Raw genomic sequence first — 15,493 nt, 5'->3', positions numbered from 1 at the left:
CGGTACCCAATGTGACTATGAAGGGATATCCTGTGCTCCATCCTGCACATAGCTGTCTGTACTATCTTGGTTGCTCTCCTCCAGCCAAAACTATGCTTAGGGATCTTCTTTCAGAATGTACTTTCTCTGTTGGTTTTTTTTTTTGGTTTTTTTTTTGTTTTGTTTTAATAATGTGGGATTAATAATTTAGCTAATAGCAAGCTAGAGAAAAGCCCAAAAGAAAGAAGCCATATGGAAAGGAAGACAAGCTGAAGAGGAATGAGCTTCTTAATTTGTGTGACCAAACAGTGTGACGTGCAGCTTGAGGGGTTATGTATTGCAGTGTTGTATTGCTACTTCTAGGATGGAACACCTGGTCCTTATCATCACTCTCAGGTTTCAAACGCCCATCATCTTGCATCTTTTACTTACCGCGGGGATCTCTCTGCCATGGGAAACATTCCATTCCCACCATAGAATCCTGGTGAGGCACTTCTATGTTTTGTTTAAATCAGATTGTTGTGGATGCTCCATCCCTGGAGATGTTCAAGGCCAGGTTGGATGGCGCCCTGGGCAGCCTGGTCTAGTAGTAAATGGGGAGGTTGGTGACCCTGCATGTGGCAGGGGGAATGGGGATTCATGATCCTCAAGTTCCCTTCCAACCCCGGCCATTCTGTGATTCTGCGAGATGGGAGACATTCATAGGCCACAGAAGGGAGGGGTAGATGATGAGCAAGGATCCCCATTCAGGACTCTTGTCTTCAACCTCAGAAACAGAGCCAGGCATGGGGAGAAGCATCCAGCTGATGCTGCATGATGAACTAAGCCGAGTTCTTTGTTGCACGGAGCCAGCACAATTCCAGCAAGCCGAGGGCTCTCAGCACTTTAAAACTTTGTATTGCCTCTTTTGGGCCCGTTTTGCGTACAGGTCTGCCACGTTCCGATCCTTCTGAAAGGACTGGCTCATCTTAGATAGGAGATACCTCTCTCCCTTCGAAGTGCGACTGCCTGACGCTGACCGACGCCGGCCAGCAGACGGCAGCACCGCGCACCTCAGGGCGCTCCGCCTTGCTCTGACGTCATCTCCCCGCGCCAGCCACCCGTTGCAAAGCGCCGCAACGTGGTGTGCGCGAGCCGGGCCGGCCGGGCTTTGCGCGGTGCCGTGGCGGGGTCGGAGGGCCGCGTGCCGATGCGGGGCGGGCAGGATGCAGCAGAAGCTGCTGCGCAGCGCGCACTACATCGAGCTGGGCGGCTACCAGTACTGGCCCGTGCTGCTGCCGCGCGGCATCCGTCTGTACACCTACGAGCAGATCCCCGTCTTCCTGAGGGACAACCCCTACATCACCGACGGCTACCGCGCCTACCTGCCCTCGCGCCTCTGCCTTCGCAGGTACGGCCGTCCCCGGGGCCGGGTCGGGGCCTCGGAGCCCCGCTCAGCCCCGCCGCGTCTCCCCGCAGCCTCTTTATCCTCTCCAACGAGAGCGTCAACATCTGGAGCCACCTGCTGGGCTTCCTGCTCTTCTTCACGCTGGGAATCCGCGACCTGACCGTCGTGCTGCCCGCCGCTCGCGCCGCCCGCGAGGACTTCGTCATCTGCGCCGTCTGCCTCTTCTGCTTCCAGGTGGGGCGCCGTGCTGTGCGCCGCGCGGCGGATGGGCTCGGGGGCCGAGCTGATTTTGAACCGTTTCTTATAAGAACGAAGCATGGCTAGCATAGGAGAGGCTGCAGAACGCCGGCTGGGCAGGCCGAGGCTTTGTGTTCTGGTTTCTGCTGGGCATTGTGTCGGGCATTGTGTCCAGCGCTGTGCCCGCGGATGGCGATGGTTTGATCACCAGCTCGAGCACAAAAACCAGCTGTGGATTAATGGGGTGAGGCCAGCTGCACGAATATTAACAAGATGAGGTGCTGGGATAGTTTAGTGTGGGAAGAGGAGGCTTAGGGGAGACCTCACTGCTCTCTGCAGCTGCATGAAAGGAGGTTATTGTAATGAGGTAGGGGATCGGCCCCTTCTACATAACAGCAGTAGCACAGGAGGTAATGGCCTCAAGTTGCACCAGGAGAGGTTCAGGTTGGATACTGGGAAACCTTTCTTCTCAGAAACAGTGGTGAGGCATTGGCACTGCGAGGTGGTAGAGTCAGCATCCCTGGTGGTGTTCAAGATATGTGGAGCTGTGATACTGAGCAACTGATAAGGTGGGATAGGGCCAATGGCTGAACTAGATGACCTTAGAGGTCTTTTCCAACCTGGATGATTCTTTGATGTTATTATACAGCTGGACTTGGGGTTCTTGTGCATTTTGCACAGCTGTCAGAGTTCAAGAAGCATCTGAACAATGCTTTCAGACATAGGGTTTGGACTTTTGGTGGTTTTGTGTGGACCCAGGAGTTTGATGTAATGATGTTTATGGATCCCCTTCAACTCTAGATATTCTGTGATTCTGTTTCTCAGGGGGAAAAAAAATTGATGCCAGCCAAGAAGCCAAGTCAGTGTACTGCGTGTCAGAGGTTAGTCACTTCTGTGTACCCTCAGCAAAGCTGCAGAGTGCTGGTATTCAAGGATTTGAGCTTTGGTTTCTGCTTGTTGTAGCTGGACCATACTGAATTCATCTTGGTCATACTTGGGCAGGTGGGGCCCTGCTCCTGTATGCACTGGCACACTTTTGTACCCTCAGTACCCTCGTTTCCTTAGCTGCAGCCTGTGGTTATCAAGTCTTGCAAAGTTTTGTGTTTCATCTGCAAAAGAGGTTATGCTAGTTTCCACTGATTATGAGCAGAAATCATAATTGTCTACACCAAGTAGTTCTGTAGAACATGTAACAGGTTACTTTTGGACTCTTAAGCTTCAGAATTGAAGCTTAATCCCCATTAATCCCCGTCTGTTACCAAGAAATTAATGTGTCCTTGTTTTGATATATTTGTGTAGGTCTGTATGCTTTGCTCAGTAGGATATCATCTCTTCTGTTGTCATCGCTCAGAGAAGACCAGCCGACGATGGATGGCATTAGATTACGCAGGAATTTCCATTGGTATCCTAGGCTGCTACGTATCAGGCGTGTTTTATGCATTTTATTGTAGTAAAGTAAGTCTGAGTCACTTGTTTCTGTGGTCCCATCACCATGGTTTCCACGTGTTGGGAAAGGGCTTTGTCACATGGTGTCCAGGTGGCACATTTGGCAGGGGACAGGTGCAGAACTTTGCTTGCAGAAGTAAAAGATTAAGAGATTCCTTTTAAGCTGTCAATTGCACAAGCCTCAAGACAATATTTAAATCATTATAAAGTCAGTGTAAACTTTACAGGTCCTGTCTTTGTCAAAGGCATGAGGCCCATAATGGGATGTTCCTCCCAGCATTTATATGGGGCAGAAACAAGCTTAAATCGCTTTGGAATTCTAAACTTTTCTAACTTCTGTGCTCCCTGTACAGGAAAGTATTGATCTGGTAGTTAAAGTAGTTGTAACAGAGTTATGTTTAATACATGTTTTGGTGAAGCATGTGAAATAGTTGTGAAGTAAGAGCATCTTCCCCTTCACTGGATTACTAAGAACACACTGATTCAAGCACTGTCATTTGTGGTCACAGAAGTGACGAGAACATTTTAAATCCTTGTGTTTAGTAACATAGATTTTCTACCCAGAGTTTACCTCAGATGAGCAAACATACAAACTTAATTGTGTTTCTTTTTTCTCAGTACTGGCGTCAGGTGTACTTAATCACTGTGCTGGCAATGATCTTGGCAGTATTTTTTGTTCAGATTCATCCCAATTACCTCACACAGCAGTGGCGCAGGCTGCGCTCCATCATCTTTTGCTCAGTGTCTGGATACGGCATTATTCCTACTATCCACTGGGTTTCACTCAACGGTGGCATTGGTGCAGCTATTGTACAGGTAAAAGACAATAATACGGAAATAAGATTTACTTTTGCTTTGCACTTAGCATCTTCCCTCGGTCTCATTTTGGAAATGAGGGAGAAGTAGAGCTAGTGACGATTTCTTGAAGCACAGAATTCCTTTGGAACGCTCAGATTTATGGAAAGCCAATCAACAGGTTGAATAGATGAAATCTGTTTCAGTGATTTAAAGTTGAACTGTGAGAAGACCCACCTGGATGCAAACGTGACCACGACGTTGTGCTTGCCTGAGGGGCAGAGCAGTGTGTGCAGGTCGGACGCACCCTTGCACACCTCAGGGCAAGGAGCAGGAGCAGAGAGCTGAGTCAGCAGGCGAGTGGGAAGCAGTCAGTCAGGATGCACAGGTTGCAGAGGTGAGGTGAACCAGGAGACATGGGTGGGAAGTTCTTCCTCTTCTGTGCCCTGGGTTGGTGGCAAAATCGGCATTTGCCTACACAGCCTTCTGTCTCACGCATAACTTGTTTAATATCACTGTTAAGTTACCAAACTAATTTCCCTCTCTTGCTTTACCACTATGGTAAAGGTTACTCAGCTCTGAAAAACAGGAAGTACAGCACTGTTAAAGGTGAATGTTCCCCAAGGTTTAAAACGTTCCCCCAGGAATCACAGCCATTAGCCAGGGCTCTAATAGAGCTGAAAAAAACCTTTGCTTTCATAGCAAGAACTGCCTGTGAAAGTTCTTAAGATTGGCACTTCAGGAGGACTGTCTTCTAGGATGCTGATTTAGCCTGGTCCAGAGCTACTGCTGAATTTGGAAGAGCAGCATTGATAATAAATGCAGTCTTCAGACAAGGTACTGAAACACTCACTTTGTAAAAGTCAAATAGGCAAGCAATCATTGCTGCCCCTGCTTTTTCCAGTTAGTCAATTAGTCTGTCCTGATAGAGCAGAATGGTAGATGTGATACTCATTTTGCTTCCACACTTCAGAGAAAATGCTCTGCTTCCAGCAATAAAACGTTCTATTATTCAAAACAAACAAACAAACTGGTCAAGTGAGTGGGTTGCTTTCCAGCAGCTAGTTTGGTTACTTACAGTCTAATCTGTAATATTCCTGTGGCCTTCCATTCAGATTTTTTCCAAGTTTTGGCATTTGTTTCTCAATTGGATTCTGTTCTATTCAATAGATAATATGAGCAACAAAATAATATTCCATTTTGTCACACCTTTTGTTTTCTTTTAAATGTATTTTGAAATTATTATTTTAAAATATTTTTTACCTTAGAGCACAGTAAGAAAGCTTCCTTTTCTTTTGCAGGAGTTTGCTCCACGTGTGGTTGTCATGTATTTCATTGCTGCTGTAGCATTTCTCTTCTATATTTCCAAAGTTCCAGAAAGATACTTTCCAGGTATGAAATTCTGTTGTTTTTCTGCAGTTGAGCTTCCTGCAGTGTCACAGTCTTTGCTGTGAGTCCTGAATTTTTGATGAGAGTACAGTTGATTATGTTCTACTTAGTGTGCATTGGCACCAAAAGAACTCAAACTTGATGTGCACTTCAGTCAAAAGAAGTCAGGTGACTTTTGTTGTTCTTCACTAAAGAGCTTAGCTGTCTCCCAGCCAGCTGAACGTGTGACTGAGCTTGGGAATAGACTGCCTGCTGCTTGCCTTTCATGAGTTAATGCAAATGTAACAACTGCTTCCCATTTTTGTTCCCACAGGACAGCTCAACTACCTCGGCTCTAGTCACCAAATATGGCACATCCTTGCAGTAGTGATGTTGTACTGGTGGCACCAGTCTGCAGTGTACATCATGCAGTACCGACACAGCAAGCCCTGTCCTGAGCACAGTGTGGACTTATGAGTGAAGGTATAGCCTTTGTGCTTGTGGGAACATGAGATTTTAACAAGTAGAGAGTTAAGTAATCTTGTTTTCAACATGTCACAATGTTCCATTAGTTGATTCCATTAATTTAATTAGCTCCTCCACAGAAAATGCTTACTAGTGTAATGTTTCCTTGTGAATAAGCAAACAGCTACTTTGATAGCAGGCAGGCTGCTGCTGCTGCGTTATGTGAGTCTGCAGTGCCCTCAAGCAGGGTTTTAGAGCAGGCTGGACAAATCACTGCTAGGTCCCTAACAGCTCTGTCTGACAACAGTTGCAAGCACTTATCAACATTTGTTTATATGTAGCTTTTTCTTAATGTTTTCGTCAGGTTTTTTTTAGTCTAATATGCATGGGATCTGGGGCAGTTAGGTAAGAGTTAATGTTTCCTATGCGTAATAACTGACAATTTTTCTTTCCTCAACTGCCTTTCAGAGGCACTGCAATGAAACTTCTGACTACAGGAGTCTGAACCTTACAAATATGCAGAACCATGAAAGTAAGCACTAAGGCAGTTCCTTTCCAACTTCTGGACTGTTACCCTACTCACTGAGATGATACATTAACAGGAATGCTGGGGGAAAAAAGCAGCATTGCCTGGATCTCAATACAACATCTGAACATCTCCTGAACACCTCCAGGGTCAGTGACTCCACCACCTCCCTGGGCAGCCCATTCCAGCACCTGACCACTGTCTCAGAGAAGAAGTATTTCCTAACATCCAACCTGAATCTCCCCTGGCACAACTTGAGGCCATTCTCTCTGAGATCTGAGATTCATTTCCTTCTCATCATTTCCTGCTCTGCAATCAAGTACAAAGCAGGTCTTTCTTAGAGTGGGACAACAAAAAGGTGGGCTGTAGAACTAAGCATTTGGAGCACTGCATTATTTTCCTGCTTCGTAAATACAAACAACAGAATTGCATACCATTGCTAAGCTAGCAGGCCCATATGCCATGTCTTCAGGTTTTGTAGCAGTACAGAACAAAAGGACACACTCCCAGGAGTAGTGTGCTTTTAGAACTCTGATTAACTGAGTGGCTGGTCTTGGCTCTAAACTGCATTGGTACAGGGTGCTGCATCCTTCAGAATCATTGTCTAAGTGATGTGTGTACACTTCAACATCAGGACAGTAATGTGTAATGTCAAATTCAGTGGAGTATTGTACTTTTCTAGTTGTTTCCCTTTTTCTGGGAGATGGATGTTATCTACCATATCTATCTTGATTTCAAATCCTAAATTGTGTCCTCAAGTATAGGTGGTGCCATTACTTCAGCAAATCTCTCTGCACCACTCTGGTGCTTCTGAATAGTGTTCTGAAATATTTCAGGAGTAGTCTTACACTTGCTGTTACCCTGGAATTAGTAGAAGTGCAAAGGATTTTTTTTTGTAAGTGACATGTTCTTTTAGTAGGTGTAAAAAACAAGCCCAGAGTAGTAAGACTGCTATGACTTCAAGCCACTGAACTTTGGCCTTTTAATGACTCGTGCTGTACTTCCAACACTTCATTAGTCGAAGTGATTTATTGCCATTTGCTTTCTGCAGTAAAGACAACCTTGGGTTTTTATAGTCTGCAGTTAAACCATGTCTTGGTTTAATGTCAACACTAAAGAGATGAGCTATGCAGGTTGTTAGATACCTGGTGCTCAGCATGAAGCTCAGTGGGTGCCAGCCTAGAGGCTGGCAGGGTGCTGTTCGGTCCCACCAAAGTTGCCTCTGTCCTGGGCAAAACATTCCCAGCTCCCCTCAGCCTTCTACACAGGGAACATGCCAAGGGAATAGAGACAGTCATTTACTGACAAGTATTTACCTTGTACCAGGGATGGAGGAGGCAGGACCCTTCCTCTTCTGCTGGTACGCTGGAGAGCAATGCTGTCACCGAATCCTCACTGAGCTTAAGTGTTTTTTATTCCCAGTTCCAGAAACAGTTATTGGAAAGAACTAAATGCATTTGAAGTTCAAATCCCAGTCTTCTGAGCCTTCCAGTATAAACACTGATTTTTTTTTTTTAAACTTGACAGTAAAGCAAATTTGAAGTGCACTAATGACTGCTGCTAAAGTGTGACAAGGATCCTGCAATTGTTAAAGCTTGTTTTCAGTGTTACATGAATAATAACATTTGAGGAATCTGTGACTGTGTACTGAAAACATACTCATTTTACAGTTTGCTATTTTTTTTTTCCCAAACTTACTACTGTAGCAGTTTTCACTGGATAAGATTGTTAAGTTGTACATTTTTATTATCCTGACAAAATTTATTAAACTGCATGATGGCCTTTTCTGTAAATACTGAGCCTGTAAATAAATTTTGGTTCATTGGATGTTTACTTGTAACACTTTTAACAGAGTACTCAGATGACACGTGAATTGCTGCACACAACGTTTGAAATGGGTGACAAGCAGAACAACCATGAATGAGCTACAACTTCGTACCTATGTTCTGTTGCTGCTCCTAGCCGTTCTACAGTGTTGGTTTTCTTCAGCTTAGATATGAAATAAACCAGTAGAAGCAGTTACCAAAAAGCTGCTCTGGCTAGTAGTTGGCAGAGTGAGTCAAATCAAGTGAAAAACATGTCTCTAAGATTAAGTGCAGAACTAAGTTTGGAGTTAGCAATGAAAATTAAAGTTATGGCCCCTGAAAAGGGATAAAGCTTCAGTTAGCAGCTATGAATCTGAGTGTGTCCTTTCAAAAGCATTTTGAAAGCAGGAAGGCTTAAAGGAGTAATAATGAACCTAAGGACATTCTTAATATATTATCAACAAGTTGAACCGAGATGGCAGTAGTGGGCTGCTAATATAACCATCATTAAAAAACATCAACAGGAACCTACAGCCACAAAAAGCAACTAGGAGAAGCAACACTGCTTATAGAATAGCTTACAGCCTAAATGAGAGTACTTAATAATGCCATGTTTAAGGACATCTGCAAAGTGACTGTTATCATGTTTATTTATTTAACAACTGCAATATTTATGACATACATCAGTTTCACAAAACTCTGTTTAGTGGTACACAAAAAAGCTTAGAAACTTGAAGTCTAACAAGAAATGGAAGTGTAGTTCAGGAAAGTGCACTTAAAAGCTGAATGCCAGCAATTTTAAAATAGATTTTATGCTCTTTAATATTAGGTGATGCCTTAGTCACAAACTCAGCTATACACACCACTTCCTCAATTTTTCTTTGAAAAGAAGCGCTGTAGAAAAGTAACTCAGCAGCCACCCCTTGCACTTTTTTCTCTTGCAGGTCTCCCTTATTCACTCCTCCTAGTTTCATCAGAATGATTGTGGCTGCAATGTTACTAAAAACACAGTGCGATGTGTGCGAGCATGTGTATCTTTTATATATATTTCTCATATATAAAAATACACTATATAGTATAAAAAACTCCAGATAAACTCTTATTCTCACAGTAGCAAATATACCAACTTATTTTCACAGTACTTAGTTTTATTAACTGGGACAACCAGAATGATTAAAAATTATCTCCTTGAAAGTTGGTTTTCGCAGGTCCCACATGACACAAGTCAGCAAAAGCAATTCCGCACATCTCACAGCTATTGAGAGTCTGCAGAGAAACTCACCCTCTTATCTTCCTTTCAGTGACCATAACTATGAAAGGCTTCTTAGTACCTTTGACAAAAACTGCCCAAAGCAGCTGATTCTGACAGGTCTATGGTTCAGTCATTCAGCAGACTGAAAGAACTGTTAAAAACCTGTTGCTATTTCCTGGTGAAAGGGAAGTGTGAATTCCTTACCTTGTGATCATCATCTTCACAGACATATGGTTCAAGTCTAAGTGCACATGGTCTTTCCAGTATTTCAGGTAAGGTCACAATACACTCCAGGAATGACAAGCACACAGGTAAAGATATCTACATGCTGAATAAAGGCAAAAGGATACTATGTTCCCCAGCAGTACCATGCTTTGCCTCTGCTGAACCATAGTTGAAGCTTAAACCCAGGCTGCAAACTTAATAGACCACAAAGTTGATGCAGTGAAGCACACTCTTCTCAGACGAGAGAAAAAAATCATTTTAACTCAAGAAACATAAAAACTGCATGTATGCAAAAAGTTGTTTCATAGATGTAAGTACAAAGATCAAGGCTTATTAAGGCCACAAGAAAGCAAGTATCATTGGCTGTAACTCGGAGGCAGCTGGAGGCAAAATGCCAGTTTCAGAGTAACTTGGGTTTAAGGTTTGCTTTCATCTCTCCTATCAGTTATTGTACACAATCCAACTTCAGCTTTCCTGTGCTGTAATAAAACCATGTGTGAGCCCTCTGTCAAAAAAATAAAGTAGTAAAAAATCCACCACACAAAGAAATTCTGCTGTGCTCTTCAACCTGAAACTTCAAGGTCATCAAACAAGAATCAAATGTGATTCTTTCGTCTTGTAATTTACCTTAATTGAAGCCCACACTAAGCACCTAACAGCCATGCCAACCCTCAAGCTGTTCTTCCAGCAGGGAAAGCAGTAACTGCATGGTGCCAATGATGACTGGCCGTATTTAAGACTGCGGGTCAGTTGCTTGTTGCTTTATTCTTGTTTTGTTTCCACCCATCTGTCCCGTTTTCCATAATATTCTGTTCCAACAGCTGTCTTTAGGCCGGAATAGTGACAGTTCAGAAGGAAACTGCAGGAAGGCAGCTAATAAGCACGCACATAGAAACAAAATCGCAGTTAACCTGAGTATCAGAAAATGCTACAGACTCGGCGTGCACTTCTTACAGCCTTTGGCACAAAAAAAAAAAAACCAAAACTGGTGAGAACAGTAGTAATAAAGCCTAAGAAACTCCTGTGCAAATAGAGTTGAAACACTTCTACTCACATACTCCTAAAAGCTTAACTTCTAAGCCTGAAAAAGTCATTCTTAAACAAGCAGAGCTGTAGTTTCTTTTTCACCTTGTCAGAGGAAAGAAAAAAAAAGGGAAGATAATTGCAAGTGTACAGATACATATGAATGAGTTCAAAATCCAGGACCAGGGAGGCAGCATTTTATCAAAACCAGCTCTGAAAGGAGAAAAAGAATTTGTCTTTAACATGCCATTTTCAACAAATATTTCAAGGGATCTACTTCCCACCCTCACCAATTTCAAAACAACTCATTAAACAGCAGTAGAATTTGAAGAAAAAATGCACAACCCTCAATATTTCACTTCACATCCTGTGAGGAGAGGAGGGCAGGAGGAATCAGCCATGAATTCTTACGGTCTCTTTTTATAAACATGGAATGCTCTTCGACATTCAGTGGAGCAGGACGTAAAGCTAAGACAAGCAGAGGAGCTGCCTCCTTCCACTTCCTTAGGATTGCCATAGAAACAAAGCAAAGAGGACCACTCTGATGTACACTCACTCTGCAGCCAGTGTACATGGCTCAGCTCGAGTCGTGAAGCAGTGGAGTTACAAAGCACATGGTGTCACCATCGACACACGGTAACCGCATCTCTCCAACGAGCCGGTTCGCGTTGCCTTCCCATCACTACTGGCACTGCAAGCTCCAAGCTTTCAGCCATGTCTGTGCACCCGATGTCTTAGAGGTACTGTGTGGCAGGACAGCAATCCTGCTGGTAAGGCATTGCGGTGTGAAATGCAGCTTACTGCTGCAGCACAGAACAGCATTCTGCAGACTACTTGCTGCTACTGCTTCTGAAACAAAGCCGGGTCCAGAGAAGTTTCTTCAAAGCTCAGTGCATTTAGCAAAACTTTCATAAAAACAAAAACAACACACATACAGAAACAGGTCCATCAGAAGTTGAAAATGTTAGGTTACAGTCATTTCATAAAATTATCTTTTTATAAAACAACATGAGTTTGGACACAACACACATTTTCTTTGTGGTAGAAATCCAAGAGGAAAAGAAAATGCATCTTCAGACACAACCCCCAATTTGTAATCAGATAAAACCGATGGTGCATTTCAGTCAACTGTACAAGTCATCTGAAATGCTCCACCCATGCCAGATGTCCTTCTCACCAGCCTCTCCCCCAGTGTGCTGAGTAGTCTTCAAAGTGCTGCAAACACTGGCTACATCCCTGCTGGTTTACTCCTCTACATTCAGATTCCATTTCACAAACTGTTATGTTCTCTGCATCTGCATTTTAACTCTAGACTTCCAGTTTGCTATTTTACATTAATGGCACTTACTGTAAAAAACAAAATTGAAGATTTAGGCACACACACAAAAAAAATAATCTGCCTTTCAGCTCTGCAGCTGCATAGATGTCTACCAGGTACAAAGCCACAGCCATGCTTTGAAATTCTGGGCTGCAGCTCCTTGATGACCTGGCTTCATTATTTTATGATTAACAAAGGTAGTTTTCATCTAGGAAGTGAAGACTTGACTACTCCCAGCATATAAGTCTGGATATTAGTATGTTTAGGTTCTTAGGTCTAGTGCAACTGAGACAAAGAAGAACCACAGTTCCTTCAGCCTATCTATAAGTTTGGAAAACTTTTTCATGTTATCTCTGCCTGTTTCCCTTCCCTCCATTTCAGCACATTGCCGAGTGCTGAAAAGGTGATGCAAAAGTGCAGGATGACATTTTCCAGGTCCAAAAGTCAGCAACAGACACCAATTCATGTCCCATTTCTCTTTATGTTCTGGGAGCCATCTTTCATAACAAAAGTTTTCAATTTCTCTCAAAAGAAAATTAAAAACTGCTTTCTTTTGCATTCCATCATGCAAGCCAGCCGTGCCTTCTTTAACTTGAATAAACTGTACAGCCCAGCTCCCTGTCAAAGAGAGAAATGATTCTGCTCATTGAACTCACTACTAAGCAACTCAGAGAGGTGGAAGCAGGGACCCGCTGGAAGCATTTACTGTTTCGAAGGAAATGGAGCTGCTCCAAAGGGATCCAACTCTAGTGCCTGTTGCTGCTGACTCTGTGCACTCTGTACAACCAGTTCTGTAAAGGGGACTGCACCAAAATCATCTGTTTTCAGCCCATCACCAGCATGCACCGGTCCCAGCAAGGAGCTCTGCCGAGGCCTGCTAGCCACTACCACTGCACCATGATCCCCACGGCTGTCACCAAACCCCTGATGCTGAGGATGCCGCATCAATTCCGGTGGGTGGAAGGGTTTGGCTCCAAAGGGATCCAGCAGACTCTCATCTGTCTGCAAAGGGTTGGTTCGGTCTTTGCTGTCCGTCAGTGAAACACTGATGTTCTCTTTGGAGTCAGAGATGGTCAGGAACTCGTTGCTGCTCTGCGAGTCCCTGCGGCCCGCTTTCTTGTGCCTGCGGGCTCTCTCGGGAGTGCGGTAGTTGGGTTTCAAAGTCTTCTTTGTGGTTGTTGGGGTGCCATGGTGACGCTTCCCATTGTTCTTTGGGACCTCCTGCTTCATGCGCCTCTGACGGGATGAAAGCTTCTGCAGGTTGCGCTGTTGCTTTACCTTCTGCTGCTGCTGACTCCCAGCGATCTCTTCAAAAGGAACCAGCCCAAACAGGTCCTCTTTACTCCCACTCATCTTGGGGAGTAGAGAAGGCTGAAATGGGGTGCAACCAAAAACATCAACGCTCCGTGGCGAGGTGGGTGAGAGCTGTGTTTTGGTTCCCACCACCTGGTCATCTTGCTGAGAAACCTTTTTGCTGAACGGAGCTTTGGTGAAAACATCAAAGTCATCCTGCTCTTGGCTCAGGCTGGGAAATGCAGTCTGAGAAGAGACATCTTGGTTGCCCTTCTCTCTTGGCTGAGGCTGAAGAGAAAAAAAGGGCACTGCCCCAAACACATCAAATTCTTGGCCAGGGCTCACTTTGACAACAGTAGTTGGCACCTCAGGTGTTTGCATTAAGCCGGGTTCTTTAACTTCACCGCTGCCCATAACATTTCTGAATCTACTGCTTGGGAGCCCTTCCACAAATTTTTGTTTGGTACGATCGGATTCAGAATCAGAACTTTGCTTCTCCTCCTCCTCTTCTTCCAACTCTTCCTCAGAGTCCATGAGCAGAGGGCGGTGGCCTAAATTCTCTGGTTCCGTATCATTGTCATCATTGAAGTCTCCATTCTCACCTTGCAAGACCTCCTCATCCTCTTGTTCTTCTTCCTCCTCGCTACTCTTAGGAGAGGGAGGATCTGATTCAAAATCACTCTCTGACTCATCACAACCTTTTGTCACTTGTCCCTCTGCAGTCTTCCTTCCTGGACGGGGATCTTTAAAAGCATGACTCAGTCTTCCAGCTTTGTTTGGGGTCCCTAAGTTGTTTCCTTGACTGCTGGCTGAGTTCTCCAATTGTTTTCCAGGGGAATCTGCAAGTCCAAAATAAAAAGAAAAGAAAAACAATTTTAATACACTGCTAAAATCAACACTTACTGACAATAGCCACACATAAGAGCAATCAAAGCAAATTTGTATTCCATAAATACAGAGGGAAAATAACTAAAAACCAGATCTAAGTTTTCAAATGCTAATGAAAGGGGTTAGTAGTCAGAACTTCTAGCTTAACTCCTCAAGCACAGAACCTCTCCAAATCCAATACTAATATATGCACCAGCCAGCCACTTGTCTCCAGGGAAAGATGAGCTGCCTTCTGTAGAGGTTCTCCAAGGCCAACACCTAATACCAAGCAGTCAGATACCTGGGACAACACTGACACACTCAGTACAGTTTCACATGGGGAACAAGTGCATGAAGCTGTCAGTTCTCAGCTTTTCCTTTCTCAAGCATTCATTACTCTAGACAATCCTACTTAATGTCTCCATGATGATTAGTTCTCTGTAAGGCCTATGAATAACAGCAGCTAGGTGAGAATAACCATGTACACATCCCAACTGTAGGGAAGATTGCATGAGATCATCTCTGTCCTACCCTCAGGGTATCCGCTCCTTCCTAGAGCCTACCAACATCCACAAGAATGGATTTTGTTGGCATTTCTCCTCACTCAGTATTATGTTTCAAGGCATCCAAAGAGAAATAGACAAGACAACAGTACCTCTGGGAAAACAGCAAGGCAATCAGTGAAAATAACAGTATGGAATCAACGAAGAAAGGACAAATGTGTTCACAATGTGTCTGAATTTCAAGTACTTCTCCACTAAATCACTAATAAAAAGCATAACTTGGACTCTTCACTGCGAATTGAACTAGATGGCCATGGCCATTGGTGCATCTGAAGAGGCACCCCAAGTACCTGCCCTCTGTGTCAGCTGTGACAGCCTCTCCCAACAGAGCTTGTGTTGCGAAAGCAACATGGGGAGCTTTTACAGTGTTGTGGGGTTTTTTTGGTGGTTTTTTTTTTTTTTTTTTTAGGCAATACTTGTTTGGTGTTTCAAATATATGCTTTGAGCACATCTTTCTGTAGTGATACTGAAGCTCCACATTGAGTCCCTTCTAACTTCTAGTGCAGTAATTTAAGCAAAGAAAAAAAAAAGTTGAAATAAGTTTCAAATAAATGTTTTTTTCTTTTCTTTTGTGAAGTGGTTGGCTTGGGAATACTGGGGGCTGCAAAAACTTTGTCAGCACAAACAGATGGCAACAGTAGATAGTACATGCACTTGTATAGTGCCACTAGTACAGCAATAATCACAGAATGGCCCGGGTTGGAAGGAACCTCAAGCATCATGAATCTCCAACTCCCCCTGCTGCAGGCAGGGCCAGCAACCTCCACAATGAATGCATACATTTCCTTCTTCCTCAAAAAAAAAAAAAACACAACCAAAACCACAATCAAGATCTGGATCTCCTGTTCTTCTAAAACAAAAAGCAATTTCATTTCAGGTTGTATCTTCTTCCACAAAGAAATAAGCATATCACTTTCAGCAGAGAGCCAAGCCATTCTCTCTTT

General features: G+C 43.8%; 2 protein-coding genes across 4 annotated transcripts in view; one reads left to right on the top strand and one right to left on the bottom strand.

Annotated features, from left to right (window-relative positions):
• Positions 1-1,068: 1,068 nt before the first annotated feature.
• On the top strand, positions 1,069-10,480 carry PAQR3 (progestin and adipoQ receptor family member 3). 2 transcript variants are annotated; one of them, XM_048941096.1, is made up of 8 exons: positions 1,069-1,369; positions 1,438-1,600; positions 2,429-2,484; positions 2,903-3,058; positions 3,668-3,865; positions 5,146-5,236; positions 5,547-5,695; positions 6,146-10,480. In XM_048941096.1, the coding sequence occupies exons 1-7, from the start codon at positions 1,169-1,171 to the stop codon at positions 5,687-5,689; spliced, it is 1,008 nt and encodes a 335-aa protein (XP_048797053.1). In that variant the 5' UTR covers positions 1,069-1,168; the 3' UTR covers positions 5,690-5,695; positions 6,146-10,480. The 2 variants fall into 2 exon arrangements, with proteins under 2 accessions (XP_048797053.1, XP_048797054.1); XM_048941097.1 differs by lacking the exon at positions 2,429-2,484 and having other exon boundaries at positions 1,083-1,369.
• Positions 8,641-15,493, bottom strand: part of BMP2K (BMP2 inducible kinase) — a 55,169-nt gene continuing 48,316 nt past the window's right edge. For both annotated transcript variants that reach the window (XM_048941094.1, XM_048941095.1), the window contains one exon: positions 8,641-13,958. In XM_048941094.1, coding sequence (XP_048797051.1) covers positions 12,529-13,958 — 1,430 coding nt within the window. In that variant the 3' untranslated portion in view covers positions 8,641-12,528. The remainder of the gene's footprint in view (positions 13,959-15,493) is intronic.

This window comes from Lagopus muta, chromosome 4 (genome assembly GCF_023343835.1).
Source record: "Lagopus muta isolate bLagMut1 chromosome 4, bLagMut1 primary, whole genome shotgun sequence".
NCBI lineage: Eukaryota > Metazoa > Chordata > Aves > Galliformes > Phasianidae > Lagopus > Lagopus muta.
This window is presented reverse-complemented; position numbering and strand designations above follow the sequence as displayed.